Here is a 25,941-nt window from a genome sequence, read left to right as displayed (position 1 = left end):
ACAAGCTAACCGAAGTTAAAAAGCAGGTGGAAGAGCTCAGGCAGCGGGAGGCGTGAAAGGCAGGGCTAGAAGAGAAAAAAAAAAGGAGTTTGAAATTAGAGTGGAGCGTCTCATTGGTGTAGTTAAGGAGGAGATGGAGAAGAACGAGGAAGAACAAATAATGATGGGGGAATCGCAGGGTATTCTTAGAGTAGAGGTCAAGACGAAGGTCAACCTAGTTTCAGAGTGAGAAGAAATGAAGAGAGAGTCGACAGGCGGGGCATAGTGCCAGGGTTCAAACGGCAAGATAGCAAGGAGTGAGCAGTTCCAACTCGATGGAGGTTTCTAGAGCCTATAGTGAAGCATTGCAAAAGGAAGGGAACAGCTGGATTGATAGAGTTACCTGGTACCGGTGGTAAATGGAGGGAGTAGCAGCATAGTGCGGGGAGAGAGAGGGCAGCCGTCGGCAGTTAGTAGAGCCCTAGTAGTGGGAAAGTAGCGTGGCAACGAGCGTAGAGGGCGTGCTAGGCACGATGAAATAGGACAAAAGTGTGCGAGTAGAGGCCCAGCCAGGAAAGTAACTGGAAGATGTTATTGTAAATGTAAAGGGGGGTATTGTGGGACAATATGAAAGGGGAAAACTTGGTGTTGATCTACGCAGGACTAAACACGTGTTGAATGGGAGGAGCCAGAACCAGGAAAAAAAAAAAGATGGAGGCAGGACTGGGTAAACTAAGAGCAGTCACTAAGGGGGTGCATGTGGAAATACTCACTATCCTACGTGTCCGGTGGCAGTTTCTTGACATGGAGATGCGAGGCATTGAGGCTAACGGAGTGATTAACTGGATGAGCCGACTGCTTCAGTACGGCATAAAGGAGACAAAATAGGACGTTTATGCGGCTGACACCAGCCAATTTACAGGGTTTGGAATTTACAATAGTCCAGATACAGGAAGGAGAGTGGGAGAGAGGCTGGGTTGGCATGTTGTAGCATTTTTGGGGACCCACATTGCTTAGAGGACAGCGGTGTAGATGTACCTGTTAGGATAACAAAATGAGGTTTATTGGTCGCCTGAACAGCGGCGCTTGCCCAAGCCCAAGCTTTGACTGTCCCCTGGTAGTCCAGTCGTACTTTTCTTTTTCTCACACTCTACCAGCTAATGCAGTTCACGTGCGGCTACCGCCCTGTTACCCGCAGCCCCCTTGTTACAACTGTCACTACTCCCCCCCCCCCCCCCCCCCACCCCCCTCAACTCACAGTGTCAATCAAGGAGAGTACCGTATCGGAGGTCTGCGCTGTCTAGTTGCTCGCCTCAAAGGTTCCGCCTGCACATCCTGCCCTGACCTTTCCCGCACCAAACTCGGAGTTTGTATATCGGCTCTAGACAGACTAGGACCATCCGTGTCACGCACATGCTCACTATGTAGGTTTACTACACTCTCTAACGGTGTCTGCCTAGCTAAGCTGTCTTGGGGCCGCAGGAGGGTTTGTTGTCAAAGATGCTTGTTCACTCCACTCTCAAATTATGGCTCAACCTCCATGTTGTCTTGTGCACTCTCCAATAGCTGCTGCACATCCAAGATGTCTTGTGATAGTACTGAGGTTCGTTGCCTCAGGTGATCCCCGTGGCGATTACAGGCACCGCCCTCTTCCAGCATAACGCGTGCCGACGATGCACTGATGGAATGCTCAGCTATTGCAGGAACCCAAGGATATCCGGGTCTGAAATTTCGAGCCAAGATACGATCACCGGGCTGTGGTCTTCCGTCTCGCCTTGCCGATTCGTCCGCTCACTCTTTTTGCTGTAGCTGCTTGAATCCTACGCTGACACAGAGGTCTGGGTGCTGCAGGCCCAGGGGAGTTTTTAGGTGTCGCCCCATCAACAACTCTGCTGGTGTACGTCCGGTCAGGTGGTGTTGCGTCGTTCTGTAATTAAAAAAAAAAGATTTTTTGGAATATTGACTTCGAAATATCTTGGTTTAGCTCTCTCTAGCTTTTTTTTATCGTGTGTACCACCCTCTTTGCAGCACCGTTTGAGGCAGGGTGATATGGTGGAATTGTAATAGCACGAGCTCCATTTATGGCCTAAACTTTTTTGACTTCCGCACTGACCAACGCCGGGCCATTATCACTGACGACCACATCAGGTAGCCCGTGTGTGGCAAAGATTGATCTCAAGCACTCCACTGTGGCTTTTCCAATGGGGAGGGCACGCGTTGCATCTCACCCACTTAGAAAATGCATCAAATAGCACCAAGAAATAGATGGCCTGAAACGGCCCTCCGAAGTCAACATGCAGACGTGACCATAAGTTTTCCGGGGAATGGCCGTGGCGTTTGTTGCACAATCCTCCGTGCCCGCCAGTGAACTTGACATATGACACAACCGTTTACTTTGTTTTCAATATCCTCGTCTATGCCTGGCAGCCAAGCATGACTTCGAGCGACCATTTTCATTTTCTCAATTCCCAGATATGTCTCGTGCAGTACGCTCAACACTGCTGGCCTTAGTGACGTTGGTACTATTATTAGGCAACCCCATAATACACAACTGTTATGCACTGAACATTCCTATAGTTGACATGAAAATGTCCACCAATCAGCAGATTCCGGCAGACGCTTCCCAGACCACAAAACCTCTCGTACGGTCGACAATTTGTGATCCTAACTTGTAGCTTGTGCTACCGCTGATTCCGACAACAACGACGGAAACGCCTTTTCCGGCATAAACACTTCACCGGCCACGTGGCCCTTGAACAAGGATCCAAGCAGTGGCAGCCGACTCAGCCAACCGGCATTTCCCAGACGATGGCAGTAAGCGCTCAACGTTAACGGCCAACGAAGCGCTCGAGGAGAGCACTGTTGTGGAATTCTCCGACAATGTCCTAGAGGACCCAGCCATGGCTTGTGGTTTGTGCAAATGTCAAATTGTCGACCCCACACAATTTGGTTGAATTTTGTCTCTTCCTATATTATGGCCACGGCTTCATTATCTAGTTGGCTGTAGTTCTATTTCTTTTTTTTCAGCTGCGGTTAGAGGTTTGGTTGCAAAGGCAATAGGCCTTTCTTCACCGGAACTTGCTCTGTGCGCAAACACCAACCCAACACCATATGGCGACGCATCGCTGCATGGTACACACTGGTTGGCTTGGGTCATAATACGCTAGCACCAATGAAGATGTTAACATCGCTTTGCTCGTATTGAACGCTGCTAGCTCTACAGCACCCCAACTCCAGGCTTCCCCTTTTTCAGAATTTTATAGAGGAGATGCAACGCCGATGACACTTTTGGCATAAACTTTCGGTAAAAGTTTAGTAATCCCAGGTAGCTCTGTACTTTTTTAACCTTCGATGGTTCTGGGGCCTCGATTACCGCTTGCGGAATGAATTCCCTCAGCGTCAATAATGTGTCCAAAGTATTTCACACTTCTTTGGAGCAGTAAACACTTTGCCAGTTTAAGTTTCAATCCCGACTCACTTAACTTTTACAAGACTGCCTCGAAATTCTTGCAATGGTTATTTTCTGTGGGCCCCATGACCAAGATGTCGTCGAAATAGACAATGGCGCCGTTACAATTTCGCGGAAGATTTTCCATCTCTCTTTGAGATATGGCGGGAGCCGACGACAGTCTGATAGAAAGCCTGTTGTATTGAAAAACTCGTTTCTGCGGGTTAATTGTGACAAATTTTTTACTGCCGGCTCCACTTCAATTTGCTGGTACGCATCGCGAAGATCTAGCTTAGAGAACGTCATTTCCCGTAGCAAGCTTCGCCCACATTTCTTCCAGTTTTGGTAACGGATACACTTCTGTAACGGAAACTTTGTTGACTGTGAGTTTGAAGTCGCCCGAAATTTTTATCCTACCTCCCTTCTTTGGTTATAGCAAATACCATGGAAGCCAATACTGGCAACTCCCGCGGAAAACGGGCGAAAAGTGATTGCAGCGCCCCTGGCGAGCTCGGAGTCTCCGCTGGCAGACAAATTCTCCAAAATGCATTGGTTTTGCCTATCTCCGTGCGAGGTGACCAACAAAAAAAAAATTGTCACGGACATTCGCTGCTTTGAAAGTTAAAAAATGGGTGCCAGCTCATGAGTGAAGGACATTCTCTTCGCGTGGGAAAGATGTTACAGCTTTCTGGGTGCAATTTCGGAGTTCTCCCGAAGAAAACGTTCTGTCACAACTTATGTAAGCCAAGCAAAACACGAATGCATGCCTTCGCGCTGTTTCGTGAAAAAGGGAAATGTACAAACATTTCAGAACATAGCTTCGTTTCAACTTTATTGTTCTTATCAGTCAATTCGTTTTGTCGTTGCAATTCCCATTTCTCATGAGTGTCTTGCTTATAACCGTTTCGTCGAACAGGCGAGCTGGCTAATCCCGTTAAGATCGTCTCCGGATGAAGAAGCACAAGTCAATGGACCTTTTCCATATACCGACGGCACCAGGCGGTGGCTGCGCGAACTAAAAAATCGAGGAAGTGACCTGCGCTACCAATCAATAATGGGAGCTACGTTACCAGTTGCTTCGCTCTCTGAGCAGCGTCGCGTGCCCAATGCAACGAGGTAGGCCTAGCGCGACTTTAAAGAAGGAAATCCGTAGCGTCCACCCAAGCGTCGTGTTTTTCTTTCCGTCCACTTTCTTTTTTTGTGTAACACAATTATATATATGCTGCAATTACGTGTTCTACTCGTCGATTTACAGCCTAATTCCGAATTTCCTCGATTTTTTCGTGCCGACTTCCACCGCTTGGCATCGGGCGCTCGCGCGTGCGCAGAACGCTTCTCGGAAAAGGTCCATTTCGAACCACGTACGTTACGGCGATGTCAGTATGCTCCGAAAGAAGGCGTTGTGCATATGCAAATCTGACGCGATTATAGATTAACAAAAGCGGAGTTACGAAAAAAGCAGACTTCTCGTGCTTGCAAAGAAAGAAGGGGAGAGCGTCGTAGCCCCGCGAAAAAAGATGATTTCAGTCACGTTATTTACAGTGCACAAATGGACCTTTTCCATATACCGACAGCACCAGGCGGTGGCTGCGCGAACTAAAAAATCGAGGAAGTGACCTGCGCTACCAATCAATAATGGGAGCTACGTTACCAGTTGCTTCGCTCTCTGAGCAGCGTCGCGTGCCCAACGCAACGAGGTAGGCCTAGCGCGACTTTAAAGAAGGAAATCCGTAGCGTCCACCCAAACGTCGTGTTTTTCTTTCCGTCCACTTTCTTTTTTTGTGTAACACAATTATATATATGCTGCAATTACGTGTTCTACTCGTCGATTTACAGCCTCATTCCGAATTTCCTCGATTTTTTCGTGCCGACTTCCACCGCTTGGCATCGGGCGCTCGCGCGTGCGCAGAACGCTTCTGGGAAAAGGTCCATTCCGATTGTTAGCGCGGGGACGACCAACATCTTCTGCTTAGCTGCTTCTTCTACGATAAAGGCCGACACCCGTTGAACCGTCTCCACTCTTTCCATTCTTGAGTCTTCTTTCTTTTATATTTTTGAGGCGACGCCACTCTGCCGCGTTATTTCTTCCTCCTGCTTATATGTTGCTGTGTATATTTTTTTGTTTTCTTCTTGCTTTTTTTTTTTTTTTGCCTTACGCGTAAACAATCGCGTATCCTTGCTTTGTTTGGCTTAGTTTTTACTCCCTTTCCTTCGCTTCGGCGCTTACCACCCCCGGTTTGACTGCGCTAGGCCCGGGCATTTTGAGGGCCGTCTGCGACTTTGCTGTTGTTGTTGTTTTCTTCCGCTGTCGTCTGCGATAACCTCCTATTTTCGCCTTCGATTGAGTTTCTAATCCAAAATCGTCATACGTGCTTTTGTGATATTTATTAAATATATTAAGAATTGTAAGCTCGTTACCCATTTTTATTCGAATTTTATTTGTGTACTCCGGCCGGCACGTCTGCTACGGGTCATCGTTTGTTGATCAACCGGCCGCATTCAAGAACAAGTTTGTGCGATGTGGTGCCTACCATTGCAAGAACAATTTTGTGCGATGTGGTGGAAAATCTTTTTTCTGCTTCCTACGTCAACCTACGAACACCTACGTCAACAAGTACTTGAATGCACTTTTAAACTGCTTCATCAAGCGAGCGAACGAACAACCCGCCAAAGTCACTGGAAAAAGAAATTCGAAAGCAAAAAAAGATTACTCACTGCTAGCACATATAGAAGATTGCTGCCTGCGACCAAAACATTTCTGCGACTCTTTTTACCGAGCAGTGTTAGGTGCACTACGTTATTTATTTCCCCTGTTTTGTTTTTAGTTCGTACCTACGCCACGAAAGCAAATAAAGAAATGTACAACAAGCAGCTGAAAAAAAAAAGAAAAGGGACGCTTCCTTCTTTTTTCATTAGTTTCGTCTGTTGCTTCCGCTTTGTTTGTCGTGAACTCAACACCGGTGGCGACCATCAGCTATTCATTTGCTGCTTTCCATGTTTCTTTCGTTTTTTCTATAAGCGCCGCAACGATCTTCGTCGTTGAAATAATTTTTTTGCTAGCTTCTTTGTTTTATTCGCCGTTGTTCGCTTCTCTTTCCCGTTTCTTCTTATTTTCGTCGGGAATGGCGACACCATTTTTTCTGCAAAGTTCGGTAAGTGTTTGCACGTTCATTTTCATCCTTACTTTTTTCTTTTGTTTTTATGCTCCAGCAGCTCGTGCCCTTGCTCTGGTAATATAAACAAGTCGTTTTTGCATGTTTTAACGATTACGACGTAGTTCGAGTAGCTAAACGCCTTTTTTCCACTTCCCAGGCGCGTTTCAAACGCGTGTGATTCCCTGAGAGGCGTTTGAGACCGCTAAATAAACTGCTCTATCTTTGTTTATGCGCGCGTTGTTATTCGATGGTCGTTGCAGTTGCGATCAGTGGATTCCGCTTTGCAAGCGAACTGACCGTAATAAATTGTTTCTGCTGTTAGGGTGACGATACGGGGCTTGTAAAGCTCGAGGACGTCGCGGAGCCTATACTTTTCCATTGCGACGACTGCTTCCGTAGACTCCGAGTCCGCTAGAGGCGCCACTGTCACGTTCGCCGCCGCTCCTATGTGTTTTCGGAGGAGTTTCCAGTATTGGCGAAGCTATATCGTATTTGGTTATAGTGCAATAGGCGCCGACCCTCTGACGTTCATACAGGAGTCGAAATGCCGTCGCTTGGTAAGCGTTGCAAATCTTGCGTTACCACGTCTTGCAACGCAAACGGTAGTCGCGAAAACGTGGATCTGGTTCCCTCCTGTACGCTGATAGTCGCTTTCATTCCTTTCAGCGTACCTACACCGTCAGAGAACATTTACCGAAATCTGCCTGCCAACTCTTCAGTGCTGATCACATGATGCCCATTGATGAGCTGGTGTAGAGGCAAGTTGAAAGTCCTTGCCCAGTTCCGTCCCAAAAAGAGCCCGGGAACCACCTCGTACCACAAACAAAAGTGGTAGCTAACCTTTCCCACCAAACTCCGCGGTGACCGCCGTCTTGCCGACTACGGCAGTCAGCTGACCGAAGTAGCCCCGCAGTTTAACAGTTAATGGTTTGATGACAATATCTGGAAACCGCCTTTCTAACCCAGTATCATAGATAACAGAAAACACGACTCCGGTGTCCAGCCCCGTTTGTACACTCTTTCTTTATATTTTCACTTCTGCAAAAAATGTTGGGTACTCTAACTCTGGTGCGTATTTTCGCCCATTTCCCACGACCGCTATTTTTTCGGTCGTGATGAACGGCGAGAGGTCTCCAAGACGCTCGAATCGGACTCTTCGCTGTCTAGAGCTTCCATGACATGCACCGAACGGTGTGCTAGTGTCTGAGTCAAGTTCAGCGTCTGCTTCTTGTTTCCTGCCCGATGTTTGTCGTTTCTGTTGACTCTGCTTTGGCGGCTTGTCTTGTTCTAGTACAGTCTTGATATATGGCCTCGTTGCGGGCATTTAAAGCGCACACTATTTACAAACTTGCACGTTGATTCCCGGTGCTTGGCGCCGCAACTGAAACAGCTGCGTCGTTTTTCCGCTGACTGCACCGATGACGACGGTGCTGTTACACGGTTCACCACTGTCTCGGCTGTCCCGCTTGCTCGGCCGGTTATCTGTTCAGCACCCCTTGCGGCGGTTCCCATGCTTCTGATTATCTCCACCGCCAAATCCAACGTCAAGTTTGGCTGTTCCAGTAGGCGCCTCCACATTACGTCATTACTGATGCCGTGCAACTCCGCCCCGAATTCTCACCGGTCGGCAAAGTGACGCACGACGGCGACAAACTCCTTGAATGTTCCCCCGATGACTTGTGTGCGGCAGTAGAAATTACACCGTTGTGCACTTACCGACGGTCGTGGAGGGTGATGCTTTGTCGACAACTGAATACTTCTGGCGAGAGGGGCCTCCGAAGGTCTCATGGGTGCCAGCAGCCTGCGCAGCAATGAGTACGGTGGCCTGCCACAGCTGCTCAAGAAGAAGGTTCGTTGCTTGTTTGCGACGATATTGTTCGCAATGAAGTACTGATCTAGAATGTCGGCATACTCTTCCCTTTCCTGACATCCTCCCCCCGTGAACGGATCTAACTTTGGCATGATGTTCACGGTGGATTTCGCGAAACCCGGTTAAAAACTTGCGATAAAAACAAGGTTCGTTCCTTAATCTTGTCGCCAGTTGTTAGGATAAAAAAGTGAAGTTTATTGATCACAAGAACAGCAGAACTTGCCCGAACGTAAGCTTCGAGTATCCCCTCGTAGTCCCGTTGTCCTTCTCCTCTTCTCACACTCATCCAGCTAGCTCCATTCACGTGCGGCTACCACCCTGTCACCCGCAGCCCGCTAATTGCAACTGTAACAGTACCAGTTTCATAGGTACTAGTACCACAGCCGGGGGAACTCCCGGGCGTGAGTACCGCAAGAGTAGGAGGGAAAGCCGGAGGAAGCCCAGTAGAAATAAAAAAGAGGATCGGCTCAATGTAGGATTTATAAGCGTACAGGGAGGTAGAAACGAAATAGAGTGGGAAGAGATCGGTGCACAATTAGAAGCTGAAACTTAAGCAGTGTATGGGGTAGCAGAAACTCAACAAAGTAATGAAAAGGAACCAGCGTACATACCAGGCTACACTTGGATGTAATGGAACCGAAGGGGGGGTGAACGTGAAGGTGGAGGTCTAGGCGTGACAGCTAAAGGACAAGGGTGCAAAAGAGAAAAGGAAAGCCGCAGTGAACATTTTTTACTGAAAGGAAGAGTAATAGGTCCTAACAGTCTTCTGGAGTGTGGTTTCCTGAAAACAACAAGAAAAAAATGACTCAAGAAAAGTGAACACAGATCAGTTTACATGCATAACAAGGTGCATCAAAAAAATTGGCCTTACTCAGTAAATAATTATCATAGAAGACATAAATGCCAACTTAGAAGAGTTTGGCGGATTTACTGATACAGCCAGAAAGTTTCTAAAAGATTTCTCCGATGCCCCGGAGCTAGTGTTGCTTAATGCACACGCAAAATGCGACAAAAAAATAACGTTCGAACGAAACGACTCACACTCAAAAATAGACTACTGCCTCATGTCCCCAAACTTTATGACAAGGTTTTAAGCACAAAAATTGATGTGAAAGATAGAAAAAGCTTAGGGAGTGACCACAAAAGAATTAGACTAAATTTAGTGCATCCAAACTAGAACATGCTAGAGAACAAGCGGTTAATCCGAGACTTACTGAAACTCAAATGCCGAAAATATCTAAAAGTATTAAGAACATAGTATTAAGAAAACCAGAATTTGAATGGACGGATAAGGATCTAGGAAGAAACTTTGAATGTCAATTACAGAATCCTCGAAATAAACAAAAACAAAAGCAAAAACGAAGACAAACAAAAACCTGGTAGGATACGGAGGTCAAAGCAGCCATATTGCGTAGCCAAGAGACGTATAGGGAAACTAGGGGGTGAAAGAAAAGGGGAGCCTTGCCAGCTGAAGTAGCATCAAAATAAGATAACTTCCAAGAGCGGAAAAGGACATCCAATTTAATACAGGCCATAATATAGAGAGGAAAAATAAAATTGAAAGGAATGCGCAAAAAGGTTTTTTTGGGGGGGCGCATTAATGTGCAGGAGAGAACTAAAGAGGGTTTAGAACACGTACTGACCACACAGGAGGGGGGAAAAGTAGAAGAGGAAAAGGCACGGAAATATATTAGGCGGACAGTGGAACGGGCTTTTCTCCCACCTTGAGCAGTGGGGGATAGCGGATGGCGCTGGCAGCACCAGTGTAGAGGAAGAGCAGAATTATGTAACAATGAAGACGACCACAAGAGAATGCGACAAGGCAGAAAGCAAGGTTCCCGCAGGTACATCGACAGTCCCAGATGACATATTCATGTAGCTCATTACGACACTAGGAAAAGCCATCCAATTGAATTTATAGCATGGGGTTAATCAAATATTATGTGACAAGAGGAACCCAATGATTGTAAACTAGGTAAAAAGGGATTAATGAATAAAGACTGATGAAAAAAAGAGAACATTAAGGAATATCGCCCAGTAACGGTAACTTCAGTTCTGTATAGATTAGTTATGCAGAGAGTAAACCGGAGAATCGAGGTACAGGTAGAAGAAGTGCAAATACTGAGGTAGCTTCATACAGATGCCGAAGAGATAGATGACCTGAAAGATAAGTTATTCCCAACACAATAAATTTAAATAACAATGAAAAGCCAAACTTTTTTATGGTTAGCTTATTTGGACATGGAGTTCACGTAGATTATATGAACAAGGAGACACTCTGGGGTCAGCTGAAGGAGTGTAAATTAGATGCAAATCTGGTGAGGTTTAATCAGCAGGTGTACACAGATTATAAGGTAGCTGAAACATCGGAAGCAGAAACTACACAACACAGAATTAAAAAGTGAAAGACGTTTAAAACACTCTGCAGCGCCGAATTCGAGCGCAGCTCTTGAGGAGGAGGGAACGGTACTGAGGCGAGCGTATACCAGTCCTCCCCTCCTCCTTCAAGCTCTTCCCCTCCCCTTCTCCCCCTCTTCCTCCGCACTCCTCCCTTCCCCTCCTCCTTCCTACTCCCCCTCCTCCTTTCACCCTCCTTTCCCCCTCCTTCACTCCCCCTCGTGCTATACCTCCTCCTTCTCACCCTCCTCCTCCCCGCGCGGTGCATTCTGGGACACTTCCCAGAATGCACCGCGGGGTTATGCCGACGGCGACGCCGCTCAAGCCGGAAACGGGCGCCTAAGACCTGCGCTCTAAAGATGAAAGCCGCTTACAACTCACTGTAACACCGAATTAGAGAGCAGCTCTTGAGGGGGAGGAGGGAAGGGTATTGAGGGGGGCGTGTCCCCTTCCTCTCTCCTCCTCGCCTCGTCCTCCCTCCTGCTACTCCTCCCTCCGACCGGTGTCAGCGTCGGCTTCGCCGTCGGCGTAACGGTGAGGTCACGTGGCCCTCGTGATGTCGCGGGGGTCACGGTTACGCCGGCGCCGACGGCGACTCCAATGGCGACGGTGACGGCGACGCCACTCAAGCCGGAAACGGACGCCTAAGAGCTGCGCTTTAAATAGCGCTTGGGCAGGGCTGTCCTCTGTCACCTCTATGGTCCATGATATATCTCAGTGAAATGGAGAATAACTTAGAACAGAACAACTTAGGTTTTGACATGAATTATATAGAAGCAGGTAGAAATGTAAAGCAGGTAATAAACGGATTGATGCATGTAGACATAATATTTATGGCAGCTAACGAGAATACGTTACAGGAACTAGCTGGAATACTTGGAGAAGGAAACACCTTGAGCGTGAGTTGTAATAGTGACAAGTCTGGTGTAATGGTGTTTAACGATGAAAAGGTGGGACCCCTGAGAGTACAAGTCATTGTAAAATACCGTCTGTATTAAAAACAACGCATAAAGAGGAGAACCAGACGAAGAAGTAACGCCGACGCAGTGCTGACTTAGAACTGAGTGTATTGATCGTAAAATCGCAATATGCAATATACACTTGCGTTGTCGCGACGTAAGTATATATTGAGATTTTACAATCAATAAACTCAGTTGTAAGCCAGCGCTGCGTCCGTGTCACTTCTTCGTTTGGTCCTCTTCTTTTTGCGTTGTTTTTAATTCCGAAGTACGTACCAACTCGCCCAAGCCTCAACTTTAATAAACCATGCAGGAAAATACAAATATTCGGTAGTCTGGCTAAATGAGGGAAGGTCACATCGAAAGGAACATGAGGAGCATATAATTGGAAGAGCGAAAAGAAATTCACTTATTATTGTCACGAGCGACAAATGATGAGGTGAAGAATAATTGAAGAAACTAAACGTTTAGGGAGGCGAACTTCTGACCAAAACCAAATAGAAGTAAGTTAGCGTCGCAGGCGTCGATGTCGGCGAAACAGCAGGATGGAGCGCTGGAGCGAGACTGACTGCGTCTCGGCACGCGAAGCCCTTCATGTACACGCGTGGGTCTCTGGAACATTCGGTGTAGAAAGTTCGACGCGTTGAAAGTTCGATCCTCGAACAAGCAACAGGATTCTCGAATTGAACAGAACACTCAGTGCAAGAACAAACAAAAGACTCGTCACTCGCAAGAATCAAATCCTGGCTCTTCTCGTGGGAGGCAAATACGATAACCGTTAAGCCACGGCCGCGCTGCCTACTTGGCCAGCCGCGCGCGCGGCCTTACAAAGCGGAAGTCACTTTGGAACTATTATATATGTGAAGTGTCAGAAGTGGAGGGAAAGCAGTCACGGTACACGGACTGCCTTTTGGCAATGGGGTACTGTGCATGAAATCAGAGGTCCAATCAGGATTAGTAGTTCGACAAAGGAGCGTAGTCAGACTGACACTGGGAGCACATAGAAAGACAGCAAATGAGGGTGTACCGGGGGACATTGGCTGGTCGTATTTGACAACAGGTAGGCAATTAGTAATGATAAATTTGAGCAAAGGTTGATTGAAATTGATTATATGTGGTGGGCGTGAAAGGTATTCAACTATTGATACATAAAACGTTGAAACGTAAAATGTACGATCCGAATTCGAAAGCTTACATTCAAATACATAGACAGTGCTGATGGGGCTGAGCAGTGCTTTAGTTTAAAATGGAGTAAAACAGGAAGAAAGTAACATGCGGAAGGTGACAATGCAGGAAAAACTCGCTCTAACAATGTACATGCCACAAAAAAGAGTACAGACGAAAAATAAAATTTGATTGACAATTAATTGGGATGTATTTTACCAAATACGATATAGCTTCGCCAATAGTGGAAACTCCTCCGAAAACACATAGGAGCGGCGGCGAAGGTGACAGTGGCGCCTCTAGCGGACTCGGAGTCTACGGAAGCAGACTACGCAATGGAAAAGTATAGGCTCCTCGACGTCCTCGAGCTTCACGAGCCCCGTTTCGTCACCCTAACAGCAGAAACAATTTATTACGGTCAGTCCGCTTGCAAAGCGGAATCCACTGATCGCAACTGCAACGAGAATCGAAAAACAACGCGCGCATAAACACCTTTTTTTCGCGGGGCTACGACGCTCTCCCCTTATTTCTTTGCAAGCGCGAGAAGTCTGCTTTTTTCGTAACTCCGCTTTTGTTAATCTATAATCGCGTCAGATTTGCATATGCACAACGACTTGTTTCGGAGCATACTGGCACCGCCGTAACGTACGTGGTTCGAAATTGACTTCTGCTTCTTCATCCGGAGACGATCTTAACAGGATTAGCCAGCTCGCCTGTTCGACGAAACGGTTATAAGCAAGACATTCATGAGAAATGGGAATTGCAACAAAACGAATTGACTGATAAGAACAATAAAGTTGAAACGAAGCTATGTTCTGAAATGTTTGTACATTTCCCTTTTTCACGAAACAGCGCGAAGGCATACATTCGTGTTTTGCTTCGCTTATATAAGCTGTGACAGAATGATTTCTTCGGGAGAACTCCGAAATTGCACCCAGAAAGCTGTAACATCCTTCCCACGCGAAGAGAATGTCCTTCACTCATGAGCTGGCACCCATTTTTTAACTTTCACAGCAGCGAATGTCCGTGACAATTTTTTTTTCGTTGGTCACCTCGCACGGAGGTAGGCAAAACCAATGCATTTTGGAGAATTTGTCTGCTAGCGGAGACTCCGAGCTCGCCAGGGGCGCTGCAATCACTTTTCGCCCGTTTTCCGCAGGAGTTGCCAGTATTGGCTTCCACGGTATTTGATTTTACTATTTGAGGCGAAAACGGGAGTTTTTAGAACGAGGACGTATCGGCCTTAATTTCTGGAGACACACACGCTGCGTTCTGCCTGCCCTAATGAGAGCGAGACACCAGAGCTCTTGATTTTAAAGTGCACGGGGTTTTGCCCTTCCCACCCTGAAGGGGCTACAGCTTTGGCCGGGCCCTAGGTTTCGCTGGCGAGGGTGGAAAGACGGACCAGAAAAGAATTACAGTCACAAAGAGGCGATTAGAAAATTGGTGTAAATTATTTCGAAAAAAATGAATTATGCTCAACTAATTAGCCAGCTGGGGACAGGCGAAGCAGAGAAAATTGGGACTTCCTCTCGCGTGGCTCGGGCCCAAAGTCTCATCCCCGTCCCCCAGTGAGTTCGCTGCTGGGGTAAAGCCAACAATGTTTGACCAGAGGAAAAGTGGCGACTCCATTGCAGGGGCGAAAAAGCGAGGGTGATGATTTTAGTTTTTTTTTTTGCCCGATACCCCAAAGGTCATCCTGGTGATATCCCACACTGCCTGGTCATAGTTAGGAAGAACAATTGGCTTAAAAGAACGGAAGGAATCACATATTTTGTCTTCTTAGACTAAGGCTAGGTTGCGCAAGCTACCGTCCGTTACAACAGGTACAGCCATTAACACCCATCCATCCATCCGTTCGATGAGGAAGAACAAAAATGGTGATGCAATATGCTTTGACTCTTTTTTCGCTCAATTCTTGGTTCCATGCGTGACGGAGCTGCAGGAACTGTCACAGATTGATCTACAACAGTCTCCAGTACTCCTCCGGGTTCAAGTTAAAAGGCTTTTGCCGGATCCCTCGTCTAGCACGCCGCGAGCTTTCCAGTCTACCCATGCAGCCCCTTATCCGACGCTCTATTTCTGCAGCTTTGGTGTACTGAAACGTAACGGTGACTGAAGTGTGCGCGAATATGCGGGAGTGAAGATATCGGCAAAAACGTCTCCACAAGCAAAAGACACCGCCTCTTTCACGCCTAGCCTCCTTGTGCAGAACAATACTTGTGTCATGTCTTGAGATAGTAAAGTTGATGTCGTCCGCCTTAAGCCTGTGTGGACGTTCTGTCTCTCCTGGAACGAACGTAGCAGCACATATTAATCATTGATGTTTATCTTCATCCCAACACGATGGGGCAATGGACGATGTCGACAAAAAATTAGGTATTTATACCCTTTTACTGTTTACATATATGAGCCACGGCTTGCGTCGCGAGTGACGAAAGGTCGCTTCATTTTTGCAAGCTTGTCGGGCTGGCTGATGTCACCAGTGCTAGAAAGCATAAATGCAACACAGAAAACGAAGTTGGGAAGTTAGCGAGGGCCTTTGGCTGTACGATTTAACCCTTTATTGACGAGATAAACAAAAAAATGTTTAAACAATTTATGTTTAAGGTATTAATGTTTAACAAGATTAAATAAGAGAACAGAACTGAAATAAAAACAACCGTAAGACAGACTTGCAAGTCATAGCTTTGTTGCATGCGGGAAACACCAGGCAAAATCCAAAGTTTTTTTTTTGTCTGTTTAATATAGAGCTCAGCTGAGCAGGGGCACTGCGATGCAAGCGTAGTGCCCATTTTGAAAGTTGTTCAGTGCCATTGAGGCAAAAAAGCTAAAAAATGAAAGCCGTTTACAACTCCCCAAAGCGCCGAATTAGAGCGCAGCTCTTGAGGAGGAGGAGGGAAGGGTACTAAGGAATAGGTATACCCTCCTCCCTCCTCCTCAGCTCTTGATCTTGCCTGCTACTCGTCCCTCGGAGCGGCGTTGGCATCGCCGTCGCCGTCGGCGTAACCGTGAGGTCACGTGACCCTCGTGACGTCGCGTGACCTCAAGGGACTCACGTGACTTCACGGGGTCACGTGGCCTAAAGGGGGTCACGTGACTTCATGCGGTCACATGACGTCACCGGAATCACCAGGGTCATGTGACTTCGCGGGGGTCACGTGACGTCACCGGAATCACCAGGGTCACGTGACTTCGCGGGGGTCACGTGACGTCACCGGAATCACCAGGGTCACGTAACTTCGCGGGGGTCACGTGACCCTGTGACGTCACCGGGGTCACGTGATTTCACGGGTGACGTCAGGGGGGTCACGTGACCCTTGTGACATCACGTCACCTCACGGTTACGCCGACGCCGCTCAAGCCGGAAACGGGGGCGGCCTAAGAGCTGCGCTCTAAAAGATGAACATAAAGCTAATCGTGAATATATTTACGTATAAAGGAAGATGAGGCACCGGACCACGCAAGGGACGTTGAAAGTCAGAGGCGTGAGACTCACTCAATTGTTTTGCAAATAAGCCGCGACACTCTTAGGAAAGGGGCGTATGATGTCGCGGTTCATTTGCGAAGAGGTGGTGATGGACGGAGGCAGCGATCTCCACAGTTGCACTGCACAGGGGCCAAAAGATTGTGCATCGCGAAGTGTGCGGGTAAGAGAGGTTGTAAGACACCGGGCGAACGGGTTCGCTGCAAAGAGAAAGCAAAAGGAAGAGTGGAATCGGGCAGAAGTAGAGGTCAGGATTCTTGCAGTAGCAACATGGCGTCGAAGGTGAATCGAATTTCAGCTGACTCTTTCGAAAAGCTCAACAGCCAGGATCTCTCGATAGGGTGGTGTTAAATAAACAAGCTGGTGCCTTATGATGCCGTAGGCGGCACGACGCTCGACTGACTTGAGGGACGCAGTGAGTTGGGCGGATGAAGGGTCCCCACACTGAGCTACAAAGCTTGAAGATAGCACCAAACCGGTGAACGGGGATGTTGGAACATTATTGAAATCTTCTCTTGAGTATCGCCCTTGCAAAAATATGTACGGACATTCTTACAACATTCTATAGAGCAGCGTTCATCGGCACATCATAGGGCACCTAACGGCAGACTACGAATATGTTGCCTTCGTGAAGTCGTTATTTGGCTGCCCTACAGAATATTGGGCAACGGACTTTTTATGGACGTCCTATTCTATTGATGACGGAAGGTCATCCTATGCACTCTCTATAGTAAGGCACCCTGTGGGATGCCTACCAATATCGCGCGATCAGGCCGAGTTCTACTCGCTCCGAGGAAGTCACACGGGGAGCGCTATCATGGAGAAACACTTTATCAATACTCAAGTGGTTCGTGGGATGCTGCGGAAGGCCAAGGCTCCCTTGTGGTTCAGGTCTTCTGTTGAGATGGCTGTCCCGGCACCGGCTCTTCTCTTCGTCCACCGTCCTTGGAACTCTCTCTCCGTCTCCTCCACACTCCCCTCCCCTCAAGCCTCTAACTCCGGGGGGGTCCGAAGCATCCGTAGTCACTGGACCGTCCGCCAAGCCCTCTTCGAACTCGCCCATCTCTGCGTCGCTGGAGGTGATGGACGCGGATGGGGCCGCAGTTGCCGAACGGGAAGCCGGCACCGGTGGGACCGGTGTGTGTGTTCGGGGAAGGGGCCGAGCGCCGGGTCTTCGGCGACGGCTCCGTCGACAAGCAATTGGTCAAGGGCAGGACCCCCGCTTCCCATAACGTGGCTGAAGCCGAGAGCCGCCAGAGCTGGGAGGTCTGACCGATCTCGGCGAAGCAGTTGTACTGCCGCTGTGACGCCGGTGGGGCGGCCCATGTTTTTCAGGAGGTCAGTGTGTTCAGTGTGTCGGCGGCTAGCTTTGTCCGTGTCCTGGTGGACCACCGGAACCTGGTACAACCAGCAGCCGTCGGGGTGTTCGTCGGGTAGCGAAAAACGGGGCAGCGTATGCCCCAGAAAGGCTGCGGGACTTGACTGTCCGGTTGAGTCTGGTTCGGTCTGGGCTTGTTCCGCCAGCGCACCTTCCACACAAAGTGGACGGCTTCTTGGCCCTCTTGAGTCGTCCAGGTTGCTACCGTGTGGTCGGGAGCGTCAGCGGAACAGGGTCCCCAGGTACAGGCAGGGCCCCTCCGCTCTGTGGGGTGGAGTCTCGTGTGGCCGCCTGGTCCCAGGGACTTCCCCGGTGCTTCGCGTCTACGCCGCCCTGCCTTCGTTGACGTGGTCGACGTCGGGATTGCTCACCCCGTCTCTGCCAACCAAATTGACCACCCGGACGGTTAGTCCGCCTTGTTCCTTGCCAACCCGATTGACCACCTTGTCGGCTGGTCTGGCCGTGTCCTGCCGAATGGGTTGACCACCCCGTCGGCTGGTCTACTCGGTCTCCTGCCGGATGGGTTGATCACCCTGGGAGTTGGTCCGGCTGGCTCCGCCGGTATCCCGGGAAGTGGAATGTCGCCCTCCTGGATGGCGCCGCCCATTCTGGACTTTCCGGGGCGGCGATTTCTAGACAGAACAAGCTCGATTAACATCTTGAAAATATTAGATCAAGTTCTAGGCCGCAGATTATAGCGCCGCGCAGAGCCCCTATCGGATCTCTCACCGACGGGTTCGCGCCATGTTCACGGTCGTCCGGATTGCAAAACCCATTTCGACAGTGTGTTCGTCCCAGTCCCTGTGTCTCTCTGTTAGTGTGATCAGCATGCTCTTCAAGTTTCGGTTCACTCTCTCAGTGATATTAGCCTGAGGATGGTATGGTGTAGTCCTTTTGCGCTTTATGCTTAGCGCCGAGCAGGAGTTTGTGAACACTTGGCTGGTAAAATAGCTAGCATTATCGCTGATGAGACAGGTGAGTGTGCCGAAGCGCATGAAAGTTTCCAACTACTCCCAGATGCGCTTCGAAACCAGCTTCCTCAACGGGTGCAACTCCACCCATTTTGAGAAATGATTGGTGTTTTGTCGCGCCGAAGCGCCAAAGAACAGAAGCTCCCACGCAGAGGAACAGCACACAAAGAACAAATTTAATATGGCGAAGACACAATTTACAGGGCAAAGACCAGCGCACCCTGGTAATAGGAATAGGAACCTGTTACATTGCTTTATACATACACAACACTCCTCCACACTTACATAAAGGAACACTAGTACACCAGTCTATTTGGAGGGCGTCGAGCTCTGCTCGACCGTCGAACTTGCTGACCAGCTAGGCCACTGTCAGCATTCAGTGGCATAGGCACCTCATATTCGCCCGGTTAATCAACACTCTCACTGTCACTCGATCCACTCTCCGAAGAGGCTGATTGGGACGAGCCCTCACTTCGAAAGCGCAAGTGATCAGCATGCACAAAACGAATCTTGTTAGCCACCCGCACCAGGTATGTTACCGGACTGATTACTTTCTTTAAAGTTACTTTAGTCCAGTTTACTCACTTCCCCCTCACATTTCTGACCCAAGCTCTGTCACCCACTTGAAAGAGTTTCGTTGGACCTTTGCGCTTGTCAGCCAGCTCCTTTTTCTTGTTTTGCTTCTCTCGTCGTGAAAGGGACGTTGCACCTGGCTTGAGCTGCGACAGTCGGGTTCGCGGAAGCCGTCCCAGGAACAGCTCTGCAGGGGCCTTTCCAGTACTTGTGTGTAGTGTCGTCCGGTAGGCAAGTAGAAAACACGACAACTTCTTCTGGATACTCCTTCTCTTCTCTTGGAGGTCGTCTTCAAGTACTTGCTTGAGCAGCGCTCGCTTGGCTGTTTGCACAGCCCTCTCCGCGGCGCCATTCGAAGCCGGGTGGTAGGGTGGCGTCATGGTGTGCACCACTCCTTGGTTCTTCAAGAAGTTCTTGAACTCCTCACTTCGAAACTGGGGGCCTCCATCAGTCACCACTTCTTCGGTTAGTCCAAACTGTGCGAAGACAGCCATAAGTTTCTCGACTGTCTGGGGTGCGGTTGTGGAAGACATGGGCAGGACCTCAACCCATTTAGAAAAACTGTCAACCTAAACAAACAGGTTGGTTCCCGACTTGGCTGCAAAGTCCAAATGAACACGTTCAAAGACCCGCGAGGTCATCTTCCATGGCTGGAGTGGTACTAGAAGAACGTCGCTTTGGACCGCTTGGCAGATCTCGCATGACTGCACCTTGTTCTCGATCATGGCGTCGATTCCGGGTCACCACACATGCTCTCTCGCAAGTTGTTTTATACGCGCCATTCCTGGATGTTCTTCATGCAGGCTCTTGAGGACCACAGCCTGTAGTGCCTGTGGATTCACGACTCTAATCCCCCACAGTAGGCAATCTTGGTCCGTTGACAGCGTCTCCCGCCTGTGCCAGAAGGGTTGCAACCCTGGATCTTTCACGGATGTTGGCCAACCTCTCTTGGTGTGTTCAAGGACACGTTGCAGCAAGGGGTCGTTGAAGGTCTCTTTCCCCACATCGGAACTTAAAATAATCGGATGCTTTGTGGGTGAAAAATATTTCAACACACTTTCCTCTCCTACAGTTGTCTTCAGAGGAAGTCTCGATAGGGCATCACCATCCCCAAGCTCCCCGCCCTTGCGGTACAGGAACCTGAAGTTGTACTCTGCAAGTAACAAGCGCCACCTCTGAATCCTCGCAGCAGCTATGGCTTTGGTAGAATACCTAGGTCCCAGGATCGACGTTAGCGGGTAGTGGTCGGTTACCAGGGTGAACGAACGCCCAAAGAAATACCGGTGGAATTTCTTGACTGCAAATATGAGTGCCAACCCTATTGAAAAATATTTTTTACCCGCATGTCATTTCCAGTAAAAGTCTATTTTACTGGATTATGGGACTGTTTTCACTTCCAGTAAAGCCACAATTTAGCAGAAGATCACCAGATTGCCCGGAATTTACCGTGTTTTTTTTTCTTTTTTCGGACGTCAACGGAAGGCACTTAGGAGGAAGCCGGTGAACCGTGGTTGGTGTATGTTTACCAGATGCTGGACGATTCGCTAACAATTATATAACAATTATATAATTATATAACAACCATATAGAATCAGACCAAATAGGAACAACCAAGTCCTTTGCCGCAAAAGATATCTTTCAAGGTACTCACAATGCTGCTGGGTAAATTCCTAGACGCACGGTAGTTCAACTAATAAAACCGCGCAGGTGCACCACACGGACACACACACGTATACTGTCAGCAGCACATTTAGCGAAAACCACGAACGCGTGGAGCGAGCATCCGCCGCCGTTGAGAAATCCCGGGCACACTCATGATGCCGTCCCTGATGCCGTCGCCGCGGGTGCTCCAGGCGTCAGTAGCACGCTTAGCGAAAACCACGACCACGCGGAACGAACATCCGCCGCCGTAGAGAAATCCCGGGCACACTCACGATGTCGTCCCTGATGCCGTCGCCGCGGGTGCACCAGGCGTCAGTAGCACGCTTAGCGAACCACGACCGCGCGGAGCGAACATCCGCCGCCGTAGAGAAATCCCGGCACACTCACGATGTCGTCCCTGATGCCGTCGCCGCGGGTGCACCAGGCGTCAGTCGCACGCTTCGCGAAAACCACGAATGCGCGAAACGAACATCCGCCGACGCTGAGAAATCTTGTGCGCAGTCTTTTTCGCTCGCTGGCTGCTTCTGAAGGCGGACGGACAGAGGCGTAAGAAACAGGTCACTGAAAAATATATTCTTTCCATCTGCACACCCAGCTGCTTTGGAAGATATAGGCCCCCCACATGCAGTAAAAGCTCGTTAATGCGAACCGCAAGGGGATGCCGCCTCAGTTCGAATTAACGAAAGTTCGAACAAACGAAAGTGAAGTAACGGCCTTCCCTTCTCCCGACGGGAGGCACTCACTTGATCGAATGACGTTTTAGCGAACGCCCACGTTTCATCGAACGACACTTTAGCGAATAGACGGACGCCGCGAAGCGGCGTTTTCGGGTGGGCCAAGTGAGTTCATATTTTTGTAATGAGTTGCCGTAGACTGTCGCCGCGAAGCGGCGTAAAGCGCAGCGCGACGGATGGGTTAACGCGCGCCCCCGTTATTCGCTAAAACGACCATTCGCTCAAATGTCGCCGTTCGCTAAAATGTCATTCGCTCGTGTGATATGGACCCAATCCAAAGCAGAAGCGCTTTCTCGAGGTCGGTATACTTTGCGGGCCGCATCCTCTTGCTTTCGTTGGCAACTTCTGCCGCCATAGCGTGCTTTTCGGTATTGCACGCTTCTTCGCAATTTCTTGCATAGACAAGAGTCCGGCGTCCACTTCCCGCAGGATCTCACTCTTGTTTTGGCACGGTATTTGCCGCGCGCACACGCCATCTTCAAGTCGCAGCTCTGGGTCCGGCGCCACACCACCGATGTCCGGCGAAACAAACTTTAGCCGAGGCTTAACAACACCACAAGGAATCGCGACCGCCAGTACCCCCAAAGCTGAAAACAAACACGTCCGACGGAGACTGCCGAGACAGACGTGCGTGCGTGTGTGTGTGTTCTAAAAGACGGGGGGGGGGGGGGGGGGGGGAGGGGGAGAACGCCAATTGTGTGTGCGCAACGAAATTTTTTTTTTCTTTTGATCGGCGGGTCGGCGCAGGCAAGGAGTCTCGGACGTCACGTGCACGTAGCACGGAGAGGAGGCAGCCGCCGCTGCCTTCTGGCCGCCTCCGCGCCAGTCCTTCTCTCGCCGTTCTCTCCGTTTCGGAGGCGACGCAGCCTCGTGTGTAGGGTAAGTTTCTAGGAAATCCGGGTCGTCTGGTATATGAAAGTGGCTGCCTGGGACATCCCAGCGAAATCTGTTTGCCGGCAAATAATCTACCAAAGACATGGTAAATTGGTTTCGGATGAAAACGGGTGAAAGTGCCCTCCTTTTTGAATCGTCAAAACAGTTCACTGCACGTACTTCTGGAGGATTGCAACGTCGTCCCAAGCTAAAACTCGCACTCACGAGAATGCCGCTCGAGTGGTCTCGTACCTCCTCCGGCCCAGGCTTTTGCCTGTCGCAAATATCAAGTTGCCGGTGATCGCTGCCCACCTTTTTAGATCGTCAAAACAGTTCGCTGGACGCACTTCTTGTAGAATTGCAACGTCGTTTCGAGCTAAAACACGCACTCACGAGAATGCCGCTGCCTTGGCGGCCGCCATTACAAACTCTGTCCCCTTGCTCGTCTTGGCCTTTTTGATTTTAGCGGTTCCCCTTGCGTCGGCTTCCAGTGATGTTCGGTGTCCGGCAAACGAGAGTGGCTTCCGGTAGGATTCCAGCGGCGGGTAATCGAAAGTGGTTCTGGTAAGCTTCCAGCGAAAGTGGCTATGCTGGTTTCTGATGAAAATGAGTGGAAATTAACCCGTTCCCGCCGAATGTTACTGGAAGTTTTTGCCAGAGTTTAACCGTAGGTGGCTCCGGTAAAAGGTCCAGCGAAATCTGGTCACTGGAAGTGGCGGCCGGTAATGTTTCAACCAAAAAACTGGTAAACTACGCTGGTTTCTGGTGAAAATGAGTGGAAATTAGCCCGTTTCCACCGAATGTCACTGGACGTTTTTGCCGGAATTTTCAATAGGGAAGGCTTCTCTTTCCACTTGTGCGCAGTTCTTTTCAGCCACAGTAAGCGTCCTAGACGCAAACTCCACTGGCCTGTAGTCCCCGTTTCCCATGTCTTGTGTTAAGACTGCTCCGAGGCCGTAGCTGGATGCGTCGGCCGTCACTCGAAATGGTAGACTAGGGTCGTAGAGGACAATTACTCCAGCACAGCACAACTGATCTTTGCTTCTGTCTACAGCCTGTTGGCATTCTTCCGACCAATGCCACTTCTTGTCTTTCTTTAAGAGTTCCTACAAAGGGCCCAGTGTGGCAGCTAAGTCTGGGAGGAAACAATCATAAAATGATAGCAGCCCCACAAATGCTTTAACCTCCGTCACGTTACTCGGTGCGGGTGCCTTTTTGATAGCCTCTACCTTCTCAGGGCATGGCCTCATACCCTGGTCACTCAACAAGTATCCCAAGTAACGCACTTCGCGCACAAAAAATTGACACTTGTCCTGATTCACACTAAGTCCATGTTCCTGAAAACATTTCAACACTTCCAAGACTCTCTGGTTGCAGTCATTTTGGACTACGCCACCCACCAGGACATCATCAAGATAACACGCTACCTTGGTTAGACCCAACAAAATCTTATCCATTACACTCTGGAAAATTGCGGGTGCGCTCGAGACTCCGTAAGACATACGTAAAAACTCAAACAATCCTAGGTCAGTGGTCACTGTGAGCAGTTTCCGCGACGCTTCGTCAAGGGCTAGCTGCAAGTATGCAGTCTTTAGGTCCAAAATAGCAAAGATGCCACACCCCCGAAAGTTGTTGAACACCTCATCTGCCCTCGGTAACGGGTAGTGAACCACCGTCACCTGTGGGTTTACGGACACACTCTAGTCAACACAGATGCGAACTTTACCCCCTGGCTTGAGAACCACAACAAGGGATGTTGCCCATTCACTACTTTTTACAGGCCTCAGAATGCCCTGCGCCACCATTTTCTCAAGCTCACTCTCTACTTGCCCTCTGAATGCGTATGGCAGCACTCTGTGTTTGCAAAACACAGGTTGAGAGTTTTCTTTCAGTACAATCCTTGCCTGAAAACCCTTCATCGGCCCCACTGGACCTTCAAAGACGCTAGGGAACGACCTTTTCAATGAGTCTGTCATCGTCTCGTTCTCGATACGACCCACGCCCGACCAGTTAATTTTTAACTGCTCGATTCAGTCTCTGCTTGGAAGAGCTGACGGCTGGGCATTCGCGGATTTTACCACAATCAAAGGTAACTTTTCGCTTGGTAGCTCCCCGTTTTTTACATTAACGCTCGCTACACCCTTGATTGGCGCTAGAGCCCCGGTGTACGTTCGGAGACGCATGTCACTCGCCTCAAGGCGCACGTGAGAAAACAAATTCACATACATTCTTTCTGGCATCAAAGTAACTGCTGAACCAGTGTCGATTTCCATCGTCACCGGTTTCTCTTCGATTTCCAATACCTTCTGGAATGCCGCAGACGCGTCATTCTTCCGCATACAGGTTACGCTCCATTGTCCGCGCTTGGTGTTCGAAGTAGGCTTAGGCTTGACCCTACACACCGCCTTAGTGTGCCCCTCCTTCCCGCATTTGAAACACTTTGTTTTCGAAGACGGACACTTCTCCGAGGCATGCACGGTACTAGCGCATCTAAAACAATGGCCTACCGTGCGCTGATACTGGACCTGTGGCGATGCAGTCGCGGAAGGAGGACACCCGGGGTGTCCTTTACCATCACCTTGAACGCGGTGCACATCCATTGAGTCCGGAACTCCGGGCTGTCAAATCTCGTCTGTTTTGCGCAGAGAAAGTATTTGGCCAGGCCCACCTTCATAACTTCGTCGAAGTAATCGTCGTCGAGCTGGATGAGTGTCCGCTGTACCTCAGGGTCGCGACACCCCGCCACGAGCCGGTCCCGAAGAGCCTGGTCGAGGTAGCCCTTGAACGCGCACGTCTGGGCGAGCTCCTTGATAGCTAAGGAGAAGTCTGCTAGGCTCTCGCCGACCTCTTGATTTCTCCAATGGAACTTCGTGCGCTCTGCAATCACTAAGCGCTTGGGCGCGTAGTGGCGTTTCAGCACCTCGGAAAGTACGTCGTACAATTTCGATACCGGCGAGTCTGGGACGAGCAAAGTTTTCAGAACCTGGTATAACGCTTTCCCGATGTAGTTCAGCAGCGTCACGGCCTTGTCTCCCGTCTTGACAGCGTTCACTCGAAGGAAAATCTCGAAGTGTTCCAGATATTCGTCGACGTCGTCCTCCTCCGGCTTGAACTCCGTGAACTTCGGCATTGTGCTGTTTGCCACTTTGTTACTCGGTTCGTTCGATCGTCCATCCCATCCTCGTCGCCAATGTTGTGTCGCGCCGAAGTGCCAAAGAACAGAAGCTCCCACGCAGAGGAAGAGCACACAAAGAACAAATTTATTATGGCGAAGACACATGTTACAGGCCA

General features: G+C 49.3%; 1 protein-coding gene across 1 annotated transcript; it reads right to left on the bottom strand.

Annotated features, from left to right (window-relative positions):
• Positions 1-19,389: 19,389 nt before the first annotated feature.
• LOC120846675 (uncharacterized protein K02A2.6-like) lies at positions 19,390-19,914 on the bottom strand. The gene has a single exon (XM_040218528.1). It carries the CDS (start codon positions 19,912-19,914, stop codon positions 19,390-19,392), a length of 525 nt encoding a protein of 174 aa, XP_040074462.1.
• Between the last annotated feature and the right edge of the window lie 6,027 nt (positions 19,915-25,941).

This window comes from Ixodes scapularis, unplaced genomic scaffold (assembly GCF_016920785.2).
Source record: "Ixodes scapularis isolate PalLabHiFi unplaced genomic scaffold, ASM1692078v2 PGA_scaffold8__174_contigs__length_109621045, whole genome shotgun sequence".
Taxonomy (NCBI): Eukaryota; Metazoa; Arthropoda; class Arachnida; order Ixodida; family Ixodidae; genus Ixodes; species Ixodes scapularis.
The sequence above is the reverse complement of the archived record's forward strand: the minus strand, read 5'-3'. Positions and strand labels throughout refer to the sequence as shown.

Excerpts from the sequence above, each read along its gene's own strand:
- LOC120846675 (XM_040218528.1), bottom strand. The coding sequence starts at position 19,914 with ATGTCTTCCACAACCGCACCCCAGACAGTCGAGAAACTTATGGCTGTC.